This window comes from Eschrichtius robustus, chromosome 4 (assembly GCF_028021215.1).
Source record: "Eschrichtius robustus isolate mEscRob2 chromosome 4, mEscRob2.pri, whole genome shotgun sequence".
Lineage (NCBI taxonomy): Eukaryota > Metazoa > Chordata > Mammalia > Artiodactyla > Eschrichtiidae > Eschrichtius > Eschrichtius robustus.
The window spans coordinates 152,402,086-152,419,340 of record NC_090827.1 but is presented as its reverse complement, the minus strand read 5'-3'; the positions used below and the strand labels follow the sequence as shown (position 1 = coordinate 152,419,340).

At 64.8% G+C, this 17,255-nt stretch overlaps 1 protein-coding gene across 3 annotated transcripts in view; it reads right to left on the bottom strand.

Annotated features, from left to right (window-relative positions):
* Positions 1–12,818: 12,818 nt before the first annotated feature.
* GAK (cyclin G associated kinase) overlaps positions 12,819–17,255 on the bottom strand; it is a 52,670-nt gene continuing 48,233 nt past the window's right edge. For all 3 annotated transcript variants that reach the window (XM_068543624.1, XM_068543626.1, XM_068543625.1), the window contains 4 exons: positions 14,506–14,730; positions 13,870–14,018; positions 13,106–13,282; positions 12,819–13,014 (listed from right to left, as the gene is read on the bottom strand). In XM_068543624.1, the coding sequence (XP_068399725.1) occupies positions 12,913–13,014; positions 13,106–13,282; positions 13,870–14,018; positions 14,506–14,730 (653 nt within the window). In that variant the 3' untranslated portion in view covers positions 12,819–12,912. The remainder of the gene's footprint in view (positions 13,015–13,105; positions 13,283–13,869; positions 14,019–14,505; positions 14,731–17,255) is intronic.

Below are 17,255 nucleotides of genomic sequence, written 5' to 3'. Positions count from 1 at the left end.
TGCGAACGTGGCCAGGAGTTCTCTGCTTGGGGAGAGGACATGATCACAGGTCACCAGCGGGGCTGGGGGAGGGCTTCTTCCTTGTCCCCTCCCAACTTCCCCTAGGAGCAGGTCTGGGGCGTGAGAGAGCATCATTCGTGGTCCCCCCAACACCTGGAGGCTGGACCTCAACATGGGACAGGCACCTGGGTCTGGGAAGGTCCCTGCAAAGCGGTCTCTCTGGGCCCCTGGGGTTTGTGAAGCCGGCGTCCGGCTGCTACCGCAGGGATGGGGGCGTGCAGCTCTGAAGGAGCCTGCCTTTGAGAAGCGGGGGCAGGCCCAGGGGCGTTTGGAGGTGACTGGCTCTGCTGCCTCTTTGGTGGAGCCCTGGGCCACAGGGGCGGGGACCCATCTAAAGGATGGGAAAGGTCAGTGTGGATGGGACCTGGGCGGGAGCTCCCTTTAGCTTCCGATGGAAGAGTCTTGGGAGACCAGGTTTCACCCAGGGGAGAGGCCAGCACCCACTGCCCCCTGCACACAGCAGAGACTGGGGTGGAAGGGAGAAACGGCAGGGGGCCCAGCCTTCGGGGAACAAATGAAATGGGGGGGCAGACCACCCCTCCACCTGCATCCGCATGGGTGGGGACCTCCAGGGTCCAGACCAGCTGCAAGTCTGGTGAGGAGGTGCTTCCTGTAAAATCAGCAGCTGCAGTGCCCCCCCACCACACCCGTCTGGTGAGGTCTCTCCTGGCAGGGAAACCCAGGTCCCTAGAGATCCACTGTTTCATGGGTTTTTTTTTTTTTTCCTTTTCAGATGAAGGAGACCCGCGTGTGTGCACGCTGGGGAGGGGTGCGGGGGGGGGGCGGGCGTCCCCCTGCCTCCCCGCAAAGCGCTGGCGCGCAGGGGCGCCTTTGCCGCAAAGCAGATTCTCTTCCAAACTTCTCCCCTGCCTCCTGGTGGGGAGGGAGTCTCAGGGCCCAGCCCTGAGAGGCCGGGGCGCTGCTGGAGCTCCCCCAGTGCTCCCCCCGCCCCCCCCCCCCCCGCACGGCTCAGGGCTCCCGCGGCCGCCGCACCCCTTGGCTTTGCGGGCGAGCGAGTTGCCCGGCTCTGCCAAGCGGCCCTCAGGCGGGAGAGCGCCAGGAGAAAGAAAGAAAGAGACAGAGGACGAGGGAGGGGAAGCGGAGACGCGAGAGGCAGGAGACTCGGAGAAGGAGCAAGAACGAGGGAGGGCGCGGGCCGGGACCCCTGGGCCGCTTCAGCACCGCGCCGGCGGACAGCGCCCGCCGGGGGCCGACTGAGCGCCCAGCCCGGGCCGGGTAGGGGGCATCTGGGGCCGAGCGCCCGCCCTGCGGGTCCTGGGAAGGAGCTGCGCGCGGGGGCGCCGGTTACCTTCCTGGGCCTGGGGCCGGGGCGCGGGCGGGCGGTCAGCGGCAGAGCGCGCTCGGGCCGGCCGGGTCCATGTGGCGCCCCTGGAACTGCGGCGGCAGCTGAAGGGCACCGCGAGGAGGGCGCATCACATGTAGGCGCTCCCCGCCCCCCGCCCGCGTCCGAGCGTGACGAGGTGGGCGGGGCCGCGGCGGCTGGGCGGGCGCCCGCGGGAGGCGGGGACCGGAGGGGCGGAGCCGCGCCCCCCTTACCCTCCGAAACGCTGCCCCCGGGCCGGATTCGGGGGGGATCCCGGGGCGCGAGCTCCCGAGCCAGCGCGCACGACCCCGGCCCACCGCTCAGTCCAGAAGCCCAGATACTGCCCCCAGCCACCGCCACCCCCTCTGTGTGGACCGGGCGGGGGCCGCCCCCGCAACGGCTAGACAAGGTCCCGCACTCCCATCCGCTTCCGCCCGTGCGGGGCACCTAGCGTGCGGACGGATACGTGCGCAGCGCCAGTGAGCGAAGTCCTTTCCCGTCTAGCCGCTGTCGGGGGGAGCTGGGCGTCGCGGCTCTGGTCGCCATCCCACTCTCCGCCGACGCGCGCGGGAAGGGGTTCCCCGGCGCGGCCGGTGACAGCGGTCCCCACCGGGCCGAGTGCCCCTGAGCGCTGTCCTGGCCCCGGACCCCCGCCGTTCCCGGGCCTCCCGCACCGCTGGGCGTGAGAAGGGAGCCCCCAGACGCCAGAAAACGCATCCAACCGTTGGAGGAGAGCAGCCCGCAGACCACCGGGACCTATTTTACTGCGTAACAGAGTCGCAGAGAAGGAGCCACGCCGTTTCATTTTAGTGGGACAGAGGCCGAGAGACCCTCGCCCCCTCGGCCGGCGGCCCCACGCCGGGCAGGGACGCGCAGAGGTCACTGCGGACCGGCCGCTCCGCTCCGTGTGCCCGCAGCCCCGCCCCCGCCGCGGCCGCCCCCTCCCCGAGGCCTCCGGGATTTCCTCTGAGGCGTTAACCGCGCTGCGGGGAGACCGGGGTCGCTGCAAGGTCGGCGGCTCGGCCTCCAGTCCCACCGCCCCTCCTGGGGTCGCAAGAGTGTTGTGGGAGGGGCCCGGGTCTCCGCTGGCCTCCTGGTTGGTGGGCGGACACCCGTGGTGACCGCTGCGTTAGCTTTCACCTTCCCCTCTCAGCTGAAGCATCAGGACTCCCTGGGCCTGGGTGGAAGGGGCAGATCCTGGAAACCCCACCCCGAGGGAGCACTCCTCACGCCGCTCCCCCAGGACAGTCGGCCTGAACTCCAGAGGGCGTGCCTGTTTCCCCCCATCTGCTTGGAGCCCGGGCTCCCAGCGCCCACCCCTCGCTGACCTCTGCAGGCCCAACTGTGCGCATCGGTGGCCCGGCAGGGCCGCCCAGCCGGCAGGAGTGAGGAAGGGGAGGGGGTGGAGGAGGCCAGCACAGCTTTCTGGGAGTTGGCAGGGGCACCGCCACTCTGCAGCTACTCTGGCCTGCGAGGGCCCTGCTGGCCGTGGGGGAGGCTCACATCCCAGGACGCACGGGGCTGCAGCCTCCCCGGACGTAGGGGCCGTGGGAGCTGGCCGCGGCTCTGTCCATTCCTCCTGCCAGCCGGCTCTGGGCAAGGAGGTGCAAGGTGGTTGCAGTGGGGCTGCTCAGACGGGGGGGGGCCTGGGGACCGAACGCAATGCTCACAGAGGCTGCAGGGAGCGCCTCTTGCTAGCCCGCACTGGCCGACCCCAGGAGTGTGAGAAGCACGTGTTCATTACACCTCTACCGCCACCCTTCACGTGACGTGGGTCGAAGCCCCAGGCCTTTTGCAGGTCTGGGGACAGGTGCTCTGTGGAGGGAGTGGTCGCCTGTTTCCAGGTGTCTGGGGGTCTGAGGGTCCAGCCTGAGCCCTCAGGGTCTGCTCAGCCTGGCCCTTCAGTGTCCTCAGAACCTGGGTGTGGACGCCGGAGGGAGAGGTGTGGGTCCAGGAAAGAGAAGCCCCTTCTCCCCACTGGAGCCTCTGCCCTCCGCCCCTACCACCACGTGGACCTGGGGGATGACGCACAGCTGAGTCCAGAGCAGCCCCACGACCCACGAGCCCAGCTGCCCTTACAAGCCACGGAGACACCCCGTTGACCTTGGGGCATCCAGGCTGGGTGTGACTGGGTGTGCACATCACCAAGACAGGAGTGTAGGGGTCCGTGCTCGGCCCACAGTTTCCATGACCCCAATGACCCTGTGACCCAGGCCTGTGCCACGTCGGAGGACAGAGGACAGAGGCCCTCCGCTGGCCTCGCTGCCTGGCCCTCCATCCCTCTTTCTCTTTCTCCTCCCCTCCTTCTCTCTCCCTGTGGGGTCACCATTCAGAGGTCACCTGTGGGGTCATCACCTATCTTTCTGTCTCTGTCTCTGTGGTTACCCCTCTTAGACCCACCACACACATAGCTGCCTCTTCAGTTCTCACATTTGTCCAGGCCCTGGGCTGGGGTTGGGGGACCCAGCAGGGTCTCAGACCCTCCTATGGAGAAATAGACAAGGTTGGTGACAGTCCCAGGTCAGGATGACTGGCACTCTGGGAGAGGGAGGCCGGGCGGCTCTGGGACCTGAGGAGGGCTGGAGGGCAGGGGACCCCTCTGGGCAGGAGATGAGGGGAACTGCCCACCAGCCAGGCCAGCCCCCACGGCAGGGAGGCAACTCAGCCCACGGCCTCTGCCTGGCCTCGGGGCCACACCCCAGGTGGGCGCTCACGGCCCCGTGAGCACCCAGAAGAGGACCTGGGTTCCGGTGACCAGTGCCCAAGCCTGCAGCCGGCCGGAGAGGCAAGAGCTGAGCGGGAGACGTCCATAACGGCAAGAAAGGCCAAGCCAAGGGCACCCGTCAGCGTCAGCGGGCTGAAGACCCGGGAGGGTGTCGGGGTGGAGGAGGTGGGCGGCGGGAGGCCAGGCTGGCCAGCAGGTGCAGGGGGCTAGAGAGGGGGAGGGCGGTCAGCTTTGGGGCGTGTGTGTTTGGCCACGGCCACGTCTGGGCTGTGGGACCCTGGCCGGCCGGCAGGACAGGGATGGAGCCCTGAGCTCAGTGCTCTGCGGGCTCTTCGGATGCAGAAATGGGCCCCTGACGGCCAGGAACCCCTGACCCAAAGCAGGGTTATGCCGAAGACCAGGAGCACATGGCGCTAGGTGTGAGACGTCACCACCACCACCTCGAGTCCCCTCTGCAGCCCCCACGGGGTCACTCCAGGTGTCAGGAAGGGGAGGCGGCCGCCTTGCTCCAGCAACTCCCCCCCCAACCCCCACTCCAGCGTCCTGGAAGCCCCTGCCTGGCTCCCTGCACTCCCTCCAGGGAGGCCTGGCGCCTGCTGGTCCCCTCTATCCCGGGAGGGCCCAGGATCACTTCAAGTCCTTCTTCAATCCTGGCATGGGGTCTGGCAAGGGGGTCGCAGACCCCCCAGGAAGGGCTGGGATGGGCTCTCGGCACACATGGGCTCACCAGCAACTTCAAATACAAACTTAATAATTTAACACGATGAATAATTCAGTCCCCAGCACCAGCACCATCTGTGCTGCCATTTTCCTGCTGTATTTCATCATTACTTGCCAGGTAATATAACACGTGAAAAGCAGAAGCAAAGCAAGCTGGAAAATCATCACTGCTGCTCCTCAGAGCTGGGCCAGAACACCTCGGCTGTGTGTGGAGGAGGCCCTGCGTGCTCCCCAACTCCAAGGCCCCTTCCCTGGCCACGTGGGCTCCTGAGGGTGGAGCTGCAGGTGCTGGCCCGCCCTGGGGTGGCCTGCTTGTTCCTCGGACTCCCGCCCCGTCCTGGGTCAGGGCTGTGTGTCGAGATGCACTCTTCCTCATCCCCACAGAGGCTGCTCCTCGAGTTCCAGACAAGGGGGCCCCTCGGTTACCACCCGGGAACCCTGAGGACGCCCCGCTTCCTGAGGAGGTGGCCCAGGGTCTGGGCTCAGCGCACAGTGGTGGCTCCTGTCCCCTGCACTTGCCCCTGCTCTCCCCGGACCCCAGGCCCCTGATCCTTCCACCCCTCCCCACGGGGAGAGAGTGTTGGAAAGGGGGAGCTGTGACTTCCAGAGCTGCTCGGAGAAGGGGGCGACCACGAGGGGCTGTGGCTCCCATGCCCCCCTCTCCTTCCTGGCTGCTGCCTGGAGCCACCACCCGCCCCTGTGCGCCAAGGTAAAACTAGCAGAGTTCACAGGCCTGAAAGTGGGATTCTGCTTCTCACCGCTCTGCTGGGACGGTGGCAGCCGTGGCGGTGCAGGGCTGCACAGACGCACCAGGGTGGCCTGAGCAAGCGGAGGGCCTCGGTCACCAACAGGAGGCACGGGGGACGATGCGGGAGAGGCCATGCTTCTGAAGGCCTCTTCCTGGTGGGAGCCCAGGCCGCCGGACGCCCTTGCCCCAGCCCCGGGGTCGGCTCGCCCAAGCCTCACATCGGGGTCTCCATAGGCGAAAGGAAAGGGGTGTCCAGCGGAACAAGCGTCCATACCCAGGCTCTGGGCCCCTGACTCTCTGTCCAGCGGTCACTCCCTCTAACGCGTCGTGTGACCCTCCTGGGGAGAGTTCCCTGAGCTGCAGACCGGGTGTCCCTGCTCTGTGAATGCCCCCCACCCATCAGCTCTGCCATCACCCCCATCCTACTCCAGAGGCCTCCTCCACCCCCCATGGGCTGCCCGGACCAGCCTCGGGGACCTTTCACAGGACATTCCGTCAGAGGCCTGGCTCAGGGCCCGGACAGAGGGCGGTTGGCCTGTGCAGGTACAGGACCGAGGGAGGGTCTAGGGCCCCCGGGGTGGGCACAGGGCTCCTGCTCGGGCCAAGCGAGGTCTGGGCTGTGCCATCAGGCAGCTTCAGGTGCACGCAGTGCTCAGAGCTTCCTGCACCCCGTGTCCCTCGAGGCCCCGGGTTGGCTGCACTCTGTGTGGGTCAGGCCTGGACTCCCTCAGTCAGTGACCCGGATCCAGCAAGGACTGAGTTGGCGGACAACAGAGCTGGCCCTTGCGGGGAGTGGGCTTCAGGCTCAAGAAACCCTTCCCAGAAAGGCAGGTTGTAGAGAGAAGCCACCACCCAGGAGCGCCACCCCCCTGGCCGCCCTCCTCCCTCCGGTGGCACCCAGAGTGAGGCCAGGCCTGTGTGGGTCCCGCTGGAGGGTTTCACGCCCAGGAGGCACGGGGAGATGCCTGTCTACCCAGTGGGGGAAGGGTCTTCCTTTGGTCCCGGGTCGTGGCCCTCTCCTGGCTGTGCTTGTGTCTGGGGGGCCTGGCAGCCCTGGTCAAGCATCGAGGGGTTGCGGGGAGGGGCGGGCGGCTGAATCCAGGCCCCGTTCCCCTAGGCTGAGCGTAGGGTGAGGCCCCAGGCCTGCCCCAGGGGGCAGGGAGGCCGCAGCAGCCAGGCCCGTGCAGGCCAGGGGACTGTCCAGCTGAAGAGGGCGGCATCCAGTGACTTCACAGCGGCAGCCTGGGGCGTCAGAAGCACCCCATCAGGCTGTCTGTTCTCTTTCCTCAGAAAGCCTGCGGCTCGTTCCTCAGCGCACCCGGAGCGGTCAGCCTGCAGCCCGGGAGGGGAGGGGAGGCCGGGGGCCGGGCCGGCTTCTCTGGGTCACGTCAACCACCTCGGAGGGGCCCACGAGCTGATGCAGGACGGCGACCCCTCGTCCACTGCAGAGTCCAAGCCCCTGTTGTCCCCGTCACCACCCGGTCCACCACCGGCCAGGGGGCTGTCCTGGCGCCGCGGGGGCCGCTGAGGAAGGCAGGCGAGGCGGCGCCTCTCAGAGCTTTTGCTCTCAGACGCCACGGGGTAAGCGCCACGCAGAGAATCAGAGACTCAAAACAGCGGAGCCGGAGAGACATGGAGCCTGTGAGCGCGGGTGGCCAAGCCGGGCCTCGGGCTGAGTGACCCAGTGTCCCACGCTCCAGGCAGCAGCCCTGCAGGCAGGAAGGAGGTCTTGAGCCAGGTGGCGGAGGGCTCGATCGCACCTCCCAGGGCCAGGCTGCCCCCCACCTGGCCCTGTACCCGAGGGTTCAGGAGGGCCTGCGTCCCATGCTGCCTCTTGGGGGTGAGAAACACCCGGAAGGTGTGATTTCCACACCTGTGCTACAGGTGCGGCTGGCATGGCCCAGACGGGTGGGACCTGTGTCCACCTTACGCGGGTGGGAGCCCTGAAGGCCCCGGGGGCATCCCCCTCCCCAGGAGAAGGAAGAGGCTGGGTAAAAGATTCCATCCCTGAAGGATGAGGTAGTGCCAGGCATCACATCGGAATTACAGCATCGCATGCAGAAAAGGAAAAATGATAGAAATGGAAGGCGTCTCAGACCACAGGGAGGAGTTCCCCGCCCCTCGCCCCCAGAGGAGCCCAGGCAGTTGCTGAATAAAGACAACTGTCAGCTGGGGAGCCGGGCTGCGCCATTCCAGGCTGGTGCTTCTCGGGCCAGATAAGCAGGGGCACCGGGGCGGATCACACATTCGGGGGGATGGGCTGCTCCCCCAGACGCCGTGGAAAAGGCGAAGGGGGGGGTCTCCCTTGATCCGGGTTGTGCCATAGACGGTCGGCACCTTGTCTTGGCCAGTGGGATGGCCTGGCAGCCTTGGGGCCGGCCCTGGGCCTGGTGCCTGGCGGGCTGTCTGCCCAGGCCTGGCTAAGGGTCTGGAACCACCTCCTCCCCTCCCCCGGGCATCGGGGAGCCAGCCCTCCTACCCCTCCTTCCTGTCCTGGGGGCCTGGGTGTGGAAGATTCTCTGACACAGGCCCTGCCCGAACCCGAGGTGGCCAGTGGACACAATCCCAGTTCAGGGCCAGGTGTCCTCCATGAGAAGCAGGACCCTCCACCAGTGGCCCTTTAGCTGCCCAGTGCCCCGCCCTGTGCCCGGGCTCTGCCCGCCACACCTACGTACCCTCCCCCTGATGAGACTCCTGGAGGCCCCCAGCCCAAGTCCCCCCACACGCTCACCCACAAGCAACACACCTGCTGGCCTTCTCATGCCACCCAAGGGGCCCCTCCTGCCCCCGTAACGTCCCCTTCCTGTCCCCCTCTCTCCTACCCCTCTCCTGATGTCGCTTTCTCCTCCTGACACCCCCTGCCAGGTTGCCCACGGGGGACCCCCAGGGGTGTCCCCGGACTCTGCTGGTTGGAGCAGGTCTATAAATGGCCACAGCTGTGTCCCTGCCCTCAGGCCAGCTGCTCCCCAGTCTGGCAGACCCAGGCCCGCCCCTCCCTGGTAGCCGTGTTCTAAAGGCTCCTGGGAAAGTCAAGGCTGGCCCCCGGGAGCAGGGGTAGGTTCTGACCCCAAAATTGGCCCGTGGGGCCTGAGGGGGGCTTCCTCGTCCTGAAACGTCGCTCTCAGGGACGAGGGTGCGTCCTGGGGGCACAAGGGCAGGTGGGTGAAGGCAGGTGGGGGGAGGGGGCAGCACATCCACGGCAGCCACAGAGACACAGATGTTTCTCCAAACCGTGGATGTCACCCAGCGAGTCCTGAGGCAGCTCTGCATGGATGAGCCTTGAAAACCTCCTGCCAAATGAAAGCAGCACCCTCCCCCGCCCCAAACCTCTCCTTACTCTAGGGATCCCCGCGCCCCAGCCCTGCCCAGGGGCTGCTGTCAGCCAGGCCAGGAAGGGCCCTGCCCAGCGCAAGCAGGCAGGGCGACGTCAGGCCCCAGGGTTCCCTTCATATGAGACACTGTGCCCAGGTCTCATCCATCGCCCAGCAGCTACTCCGGCTGGACAGGGGCCGCATCTGTAACAGAGAAAACAGCAGATGCGTGTGTCTGTCTGTCTGTGTCCTCTCTGTGCCCTCCTGGCAGCCGAGGGCCCCCCACTCCCACAGCCCGTCACTCTGGCACAGAAACCGCCACACTGGGGAGAGATCCATCACAGCACCGCAGCCCGGACAGCCACCATCACCAAGGCAGGCCCGGGCTGGACCACCGGGCACAGGGCGGGGCTTGGCCGGCTCCTGGTGGGGCCCAGAGCACCTGGGGGCTGGGTGGCTGCAGAGCAAGGCGCCCGGGGGTCTGCCCAACCCCTCTGGGGGTCTGAGCCGGCTTCGTACTGGACAGAGGGTCTCTCTTGGGCCAGGATTCCCACCCCTGCACTCCAGCTTGACCCCCCCGACCCTGGGCAGAGGCGCATCTCCCAGGATCGTTCACAGGCCTGGTGACCCAGAGCTGGCCCGAGTCCCCTACACTCACCCCACGGTGCTGGGACAGGGTGATTCCTGAGGGTCTCTGTGGGGACCTGCACCTGCCAGGCTGCCTGGGGCTCGGCCCTGCAGGGAGCGGGCTTGGCCCCAAACTGGGCAGGAAGGGAGGCCTGGGTGGAACTGACACAGAGCAGGGGTCCCACATCACTCCAGTGCCCCGCATGGCCTGAGGGGATCTAACCCTGGGTCCCCCCAAGGCAGAGCCTGGACCAGGGCCCGGAGCAGCAATTTGTTTCTGAGGACTCAGAAAGAGTGACCAGGGCAGGCGAGAGAGCCCATGGAGGTTCGAGGCCGAGCTGGCCGCTCCCCGGGAGCCTTCCTGGGCCTGCTCAGTGGGCGCCGGGAAATACTCACTGAGCGGATGAGTCCTTCCCACAAAGGGGCCTTTGCCGGGAATCCGGCGGGGGCGGGAGTCCAGTCCGTCTCCGGCGCTGGAGCCAAGCGCACGGGCCTCCTGCGCTTCCCACACTGCCCGAGGACCCCCAGCCCACGAAGGGGCCCCTGCGGCAGGGAGACGCGGAAGCTTCCTCAGACCCGCGCCGCCCTGGGGGGAGGGGACCGCCCCCCGGAGCCGCGAGAACGACGAGAACCACGCAGCGAGGACCCGCTGTCAGAGTGCTTCCTGACCGCAGGGACACGGCTTGATGGCGAGGATTCACGGAGACACAGGACTCGATACCCCGGCCGGGACTCCAGGGAGGGGCGCGCTCACTGCCTCTGGGAGCAGGAGGGGAGGGGCGGGGGGCCGAGGGAGGTGGGCCGGAGGGATGTACTGCTGGGACCAGGGTCATGTCCCTGGGTGACACCAGTCACCCAGGCTGTCCGGCACGTGCTGGGTGGGGTCCTCTACGGAACAGGGGGCGGCCGGACTAGGGGGTCCTGGGGTAAACGATGGGTGCGTGGCACCGGGAGGCGCGTACTGTGCTGGGTCCCTGGTCTGAGCCCGTCTCCAGACCCGACCTCTGCTGAGGAGCAAACCCCCCCAGGACCAGGCCCACTTCGAGTGGGGACGGGGCCAGCAGTGGCCCAGCCCAGGGTTAGGGTTAGGGTCATTCCCTGGGCCCCGAGGGGCTCACTGGAGGGGACACACGTGGTCCTTGGAGCAGCCCTGCTCGGGGTCTGTGGCCTGTAGGGATGGAGCCACCGGGGCCATCACCTCACCAAGACAGTAAATCAGAGCCGGTAGCGACAGCGGAGGGAGCGCCACACCAGAGACCCAGGGGCGTGCGGGCAGGCCCTGCAGGACCTGCGAGGGCTTCTGGCCAGTGCCCCAGGGCCACCTGGCCCTGAGCCGTGATCCAGAGCAACTTTGAGGTGCAATCTTGGGCCTATTTAGGTCGTTCATTGTTTTGTTTTTTTTTTAATAAATTTATTTTTGGCTGCATTGGATCTTTGATGCTGCGCGTGGGCTTTCTCTAGTTGCGGCGAGCGGGGGCTACTCTTCGTTGCGGTGCGCGGGCTTCTCATTGCGGTGGCTCCTCTTGTTGCAGAGCACGGCCTCCAGGTGTGCGGGCTCGGTAGTTGTGGCGCACGGGCCCAGATGCTCCGCGGCATGTGGGATCCTCCCGGACCAGGGCTCAAGCCCGTGTCCCCTGCATCGGCAGGCGGATTCTTAACGACTGCGCCACCAGGGAAGTCCCATTGTTACTTAAAAGAGTGTTCTTTGAAAAGAGGCCTCAGACTGGGAAGAGCCGGGTTTAACCCTCCTGCCCACCCGCAGCAGCAGCCCCAACCCAGGTGGGTGGGTCACCTCAGTGAAGGGACAGCGCAGAGGTCCAGGCGGCCCTCGGCCTCCTCTCCTGCTCTCTGCTCAGACCCCCGGCTGGGGCGGGGTTGGGGAGCAGCCCTAGGGGCAGAGGCCGTAGGGTCCTGGGGCCTCAGGACACAAAGCCAGAGCCCCTTCCTCCTCTGAACTGTCAGGAGGTGCAGGCCCACCCTCTGCCAGACCAACGAGGTCACTGGAGGTGGAAGGTGGGGCTCCGAGCTTCAAGTCAGAGTGTTCAGCTAACCGCTGCCCTGTCTCCCAGGGGAGGCCTTGACGTGAGGATGGGCGCCTAGGAGCCCGGCACAGGGAGGGTCCTGACCTGGGTGACCCAACTCGCAAGCCCGCCTGAGGGGCAGGTGGCGCCCTCTTGAATCCCTAACTTGGCATCACATCTGACTCAATAACTCACATTTTGGCTACAGAAGAGGCCGCACAGAGTTCTCAGAGACCAGCCCACAGTGCTGACTGGGCTGAGGGGCAGCTTTGGCAGGGCCTGGCCAAGCCTGCTGTCACCACGGGGATGAGGGTTGAGGTCCGTCCGCCCCGTCTCCAGGGCCCGGCCAGCAGTGCCAGGCAGCCGGGAGTAGGACGAGCCCTGCGGACGGTGGACAGACCCGCAGGAGGCTGGGAACGTCACTTCTGACCAAAACCTCGAGTCATGTAACTGCTGTCGTTTGCCCTGACGAGTTGTCCCCCGGAGCACGGGGCAGCTGGGGATTCTCTAACAGGCCGTGACTCAAGGCCATTGCTTTTGCTTTGAATTCCCGGAACGAGAGAATCCAAAGCCCCCCACACCCTCCCGCTGTGAGGAGGAGGGACCCGGGGGACCCAGGGGGAGGGCCAGCCTCTGTGCACCTGCACCAAGACCATGTGCCTCTGCCACGCTGCAGTGACCGCAGGGTATGCCCAGCACCCGACGAGGGCCAGCCCCCAGACCCAAGCCGCAGCTCGTCTCATCAGTCCCCACACCTCCCGGCCTTCCTGCCTTCCTGTCACGCCCGACCACCCAGCCTGGGCTGCTGGCCGAGGCCAGACCGGGGGCCCGCAGGGGCTCAGGCCAGCAGCGGTGAGGAGCCCAGCTTGCCGGGCGGGGGTCCCTGCGATTCATCTTCACGGTCAGAGCCAAGGTCAACCAGGTGACAGCAAAAGTGCAGGGAGGTGGTGTGCAGCCCCGGAGACGAGGGTCGTCAGAAAATAGTTTAATTATGTACAGGTGGTCACCAGGCTGATTATGAGGGGAGACGTGAACATTCACGAACAGATTCCGGAGGACAGCTGAGCAGCACGATCTACCCAGTGGACACGCCACGGATAAAACAAATCACAGACTGTGACACGTGTGGGAGGAGTGCAAATCGTCACCTTTCCTTCAGGACCAGAAGAGAAAAAGAAAGAACTCGGAGGCTTTGGAATGCTTTCTCTTCCTGCGAAGGGAGTGGCGCTGGCTCTGGATCCGCTGAGCGTGGCGGGCGCGACGTGATGCCAGCTGCAGCCGCGCCAGCCCATGCCGCCCCGGCCCCCGCGCAGCCCTCCAGGCCAGCCAGCAGCTTCCAGCTCCATGAGCCGCACGTGCAGCCACGACCCGTGGGCTCAGAAGAGCGGCCGGGAGCCCTGGCTCTCGAACTCGGCCCAGGCGTCGTTGAGCTCCATGAAGATCATCCGGGCGTACTGCTCGTAGGGCTGCCCCCGGGCCTGCGGGCAGGCAGGACGGCGGTGGTGAGGGCCCGGCCCGCTCCCAGGACCCCGCCCCAGCCCCGGCGCGGAGCCCGCAGCCCGTGCCCACCTTGTCCGGGTGGACCACCAGCACGGCGCGGCGGTAGTGCTTCTTCACCTGCGCCGGCGTCACCAGGTCGGCCATGCCCACGGGCGTCCAGCGGCGCTCGTCGTCCCACAGCGCCGTGTGCAGCGTCGACAGCAGAGCGCGGATGTTCCTCTCCTTGCCCTCCGTCCAGTCCAGGAGCTGAGGAGACACCACGCCGCTGAGGGCGCGCCAGGCCCCGGCCTCTACCCACCGAGCGGCCAGCGGTCGCCCCACTGAGCAGGGATCTGACTGTGAGATGTGCGGCCCCGGCGTGGACCCCCGCCCCAGGTTCTGCACTGACCCCACCCAGGCATGGCCAATTCCATTCCCTAGGTCTGGCCGGACGGGACACAGACTAGACGGTGCATGGAACCCAGGGACCCTTTCCTCAGTGGGACATTCACAGATGACCCGCCGTCACAGCCTTGCCCTGTCCATCCTGGCGTCCTTGTCACCCCCGGGGTCTCTGCGGCCCACGCCCCCCGACCGGGGTCACGCCTGGCTGGTCTCCAGAGGAGCAAGGAGCTTAACGAGCGTGAAGCCACACGTCCCAGCCACGTGGGGACAGTGGATCTTTCACCCCAAAACTTTAAGAGCAAATAAGTGTAGATGGAAGCCACTGTCCCTGCAAGCATGTCGGACAGAGGTCCTCGTGTGTGAGAGTCGGGGCCGCGTCAGCTGTGTCCCTCTCCCCACGCTCCTGCCCGGGGTGCCCCCCACCCTGCCCCGGCCCGAGCGCCCTGCACCTTCAGCTTGAGCGGGTCTGAGTCCCGCGCCTGGTCCTGCCTCCTCATCTCGGCGATCGTCCTCGGCCCCTTCCTGTCGGCCCGGGAGGAGAAGCCCTGGTTGGACAACAGGTCTTCGAAATCGTTCTCCGACACCCTTGGCTTTGGACCTGGAGGAGAGCAGAGGCTTCAGGGGCCGCGCTAAGTGCCCGCCCAACCGCCTGCCTGCTGCCTCTGCTGCATGGCCAGCTCGAGCACCCTCGGGGACAGCAGGACAGCCGAGAAGATGGGAAACGTCCAAAAGAGCTGCCCGAGGCAGGAGCGCACGAGTGCGGGCGGGGTCACGGCAGGCATCGGGACCACCACCCCTGTGACAAGCGAGGCAGCCAGGCCTGGGCTGACCACCCAGCTGCCCGGCCAGCAGAGGCCGAGAAGGTTCCCGGACAGTGTGGCCTGGCCCACTGGGGGCAAGAGGGTCACCCACAGACATGCGTCTGAAATCATTAACTTCCATCCAAAGGGGCTCCCGCTGGGTCTCTTTAAACACCCTTTCCCGGGACTGGGCTCTGAACTGCACGAGGCAAAACGGGATTTCACCGCAACCGCTTCACGGCCAGCTCGAGAAACCACACAGGCGGCGGGAGAGGAAGAACTCACCGAAGCCGGGGGCACGGACCCCCCTCTCCTCCCGGCTGCCGATCACACTGAAGCTGGAGGTGTAGTTTGGCCGTGGCTGTACACTGGCTCTGGGGGTTGGCTTGGCCTGGGGGGGCCACGGGGTGCCCTGGGCTGGGGGCCGACTCATCTGCCAGGAGCCGCTGGCCTTGGGAGGGGGGACTGTTTTGGGACCGAAGCCCCCAGGAGCAGGTGCAGCGGGCGAGCCTGGGGAGACAGTTCACGTGGGGAGTGTCACTGACGGTACGCTGCCCCGGCGGGTACTCAGCCCTCGCGGGCAGAGGACACACCCTCGCGAAATGAATGTTTCAGGTCAGCCGCCAGGACGGGCGGCCTCTAGGTAGCCCCACAGCTGGCCCGTCTGCAGGGGCTGGGCCGGGCGGGCTCCCCTCCCCACTCGCTCAAATGCAGGGCTGAGTCCAGGAAGCTCAAAACCAGCACCCGGAGCCCACAGGGCCCCCGACCAGCACCATGCAGGCGGCTGCTCCGTGAACGCAGGCACGTGGCGTGTCACGTGTGCCTGGTTCTGGGCCACTTCACATGCGCACAGATCCACACAAGCACTGGGTCAAGATGCCCCCGTTCTCCGTCCTGTGACCTTCACCTCAGGAACATTCTAGACGTGGAATCACAGGGCAGGCGGCCTTTGCGATGGGCTCTTCTCACTCAGGACCCACCCACCTGCCCGCTTGTCGCCAGCAGCCTGGCAGGCGGACGCGCCACGGAAGGACGCCGGTGGGTTCCAGTCTGTGGCGATTACCCACAGGGCAGCCCTGAGCACTGCCGCGGACACTCCCTGCTCAGCCCACGCGCGCCTCTGGGATAGACGGCGGTTGCGGGTTCAGTTCTGTGAGAACCGACGCCCGCCTCGAGTAGCCGTCCTGCACGCCCGCCAGCTCTGCGCCCGGCGCTGCACCCCATCGAGGCCCCCCGCGCCTCCAGGGCCGCCAGTGACACTAGACCTCTCCCCAGGCTGCCGTTCTCTTCACCGCTCACCCGTTTTCAAGTTTGATGTGTTTTGCTCTGTTTTTACTGTTCTTACATATCCTAGATAGTTGTCAGATACGTGGTTCAAAGATATTTTTCCCACCCTGTAGCTTTTCATTCTGTTGAGAGTCTTTAGCAGGGCAAAAGATTTCTTTTTGCTCAAGTCCAATTTATCCATTTTTTGCTGACGGATCATGGTCCAGGTGACACTAAAGGCTACGTCCCCACCATTTTCTCTTTTCTTCTAAAGGCTTTATAAATCTATGGCCAATTCTGAGTAATGGTCATCTACCTGCTGTTTAAGGTGTGAAGTTCAGGGTGAGGCCACTTTCTTGCTGCCCCAGCACCGTCATGAATGGTTTTGCACCTCTGGCAAAAGTCAGTTGGTCTTACTGGTGTGGGGCTACTTCCAGGTCGGTGATCTACGTGTCTGTCCTGCCCACAGCACGTAGGCACGGAGGAGGCCGGAGGCCTCGTGGGCTGAGTCTTAACCATCCCACTTCGCGTGACTCTCCAAATGAAGTCTACAATAAGCTCGTCTGTGTCTGCAGGAACCCTCACTGGCATTGCTGGTGAGGACTGTGCTGACCCCATTGACCGCTGCAAGAGAACCTTCCCGATGTGGGTCGCCGGGCTGTGAGCGCGTCTGTTTACTGAGGTCTTCCCTGACTTCTTTCCTCGTTTGGTTTTGTAGCTTCAGGAGTCCTGTACGTGCTTTGTAAGAGTAATATGTTATATATTTCTTTTTTTCTTCTTTTGCAGGGATTGTAAACGGTGCTGTTCTAAATTTTGGGTTCCTTGTGCGTGTTGCTAGTGAACAGAAATACCCTTGGTGTCTGTTTGTTGATCCTGTGTCCTGAGACCCTCCTGAACTCACTCTGGGACCTGAAATGCTTTCATAGAACCCCTGAGATTTCCCACACAGACAGCACGTCGTCTGCACATGACAACACTGCCTGTGTCCCTTCTGTCCCTTTCTTGCCTGCCTGCAGCACCTGGGCCGACCCGGGGGAGTGTGTGGTCTTCTGAAATCCAGCGCAAGCCTGGAGGCAGGACTCTGCACATGCTCCCTATCAAGCCCACGGGCTTCACGTTACTGGTTTGTTGAGTGTTTATCACAAGTAGGTGTTGAACTCCGGGGAATGCCTCTTCTGCACCATCGATGTGATCACGTGACTTCCCTTCCTAGGCCAGTTAACGTTGTGTATACATATATATATATTTATATATGTGTATATATATAATTTTTTAAAAAATTATTTATTTATTTTGACTGCGTCGGGTCTTAGTTGCAGCACACGGAATCTTCTCTAGTTGTGGTGCTTGGGCTCCAGAGCATGTGGGCTCTCTAGTTGTGGCGTGTGGGCTTTCTAGTTGTGGCGCGTGGGCTCCAGAGCACGTGCGGGCTCAGCAGTTGTGGTGAGCGGGCTTAGTTGCCCCGCGGCATGTGGGATCTTAGTTGCCCGGCCAGGGATTAAACCCACGTCCCCTGCATTGGATGGCAGATTCTTAACCACTGGGCCACCAGGGAAGTCCCAACATGTTGCATTCTGTTCATAGGTTTGGAGATGTTGAACCAGCCTTGCTTCCTGGAATAAACCCTACTTGGTTGTGGTGTGTGTGATTTTTTTTTTTTTAATGATTTTTTTTTGATGTGAACCATTTTTGAAGTCTCTATTGAATATGTTACAATATTGCTTCTTTGGACACGAGGCCTGTGGGATCTTAGCTCCCTGATCAGGGAT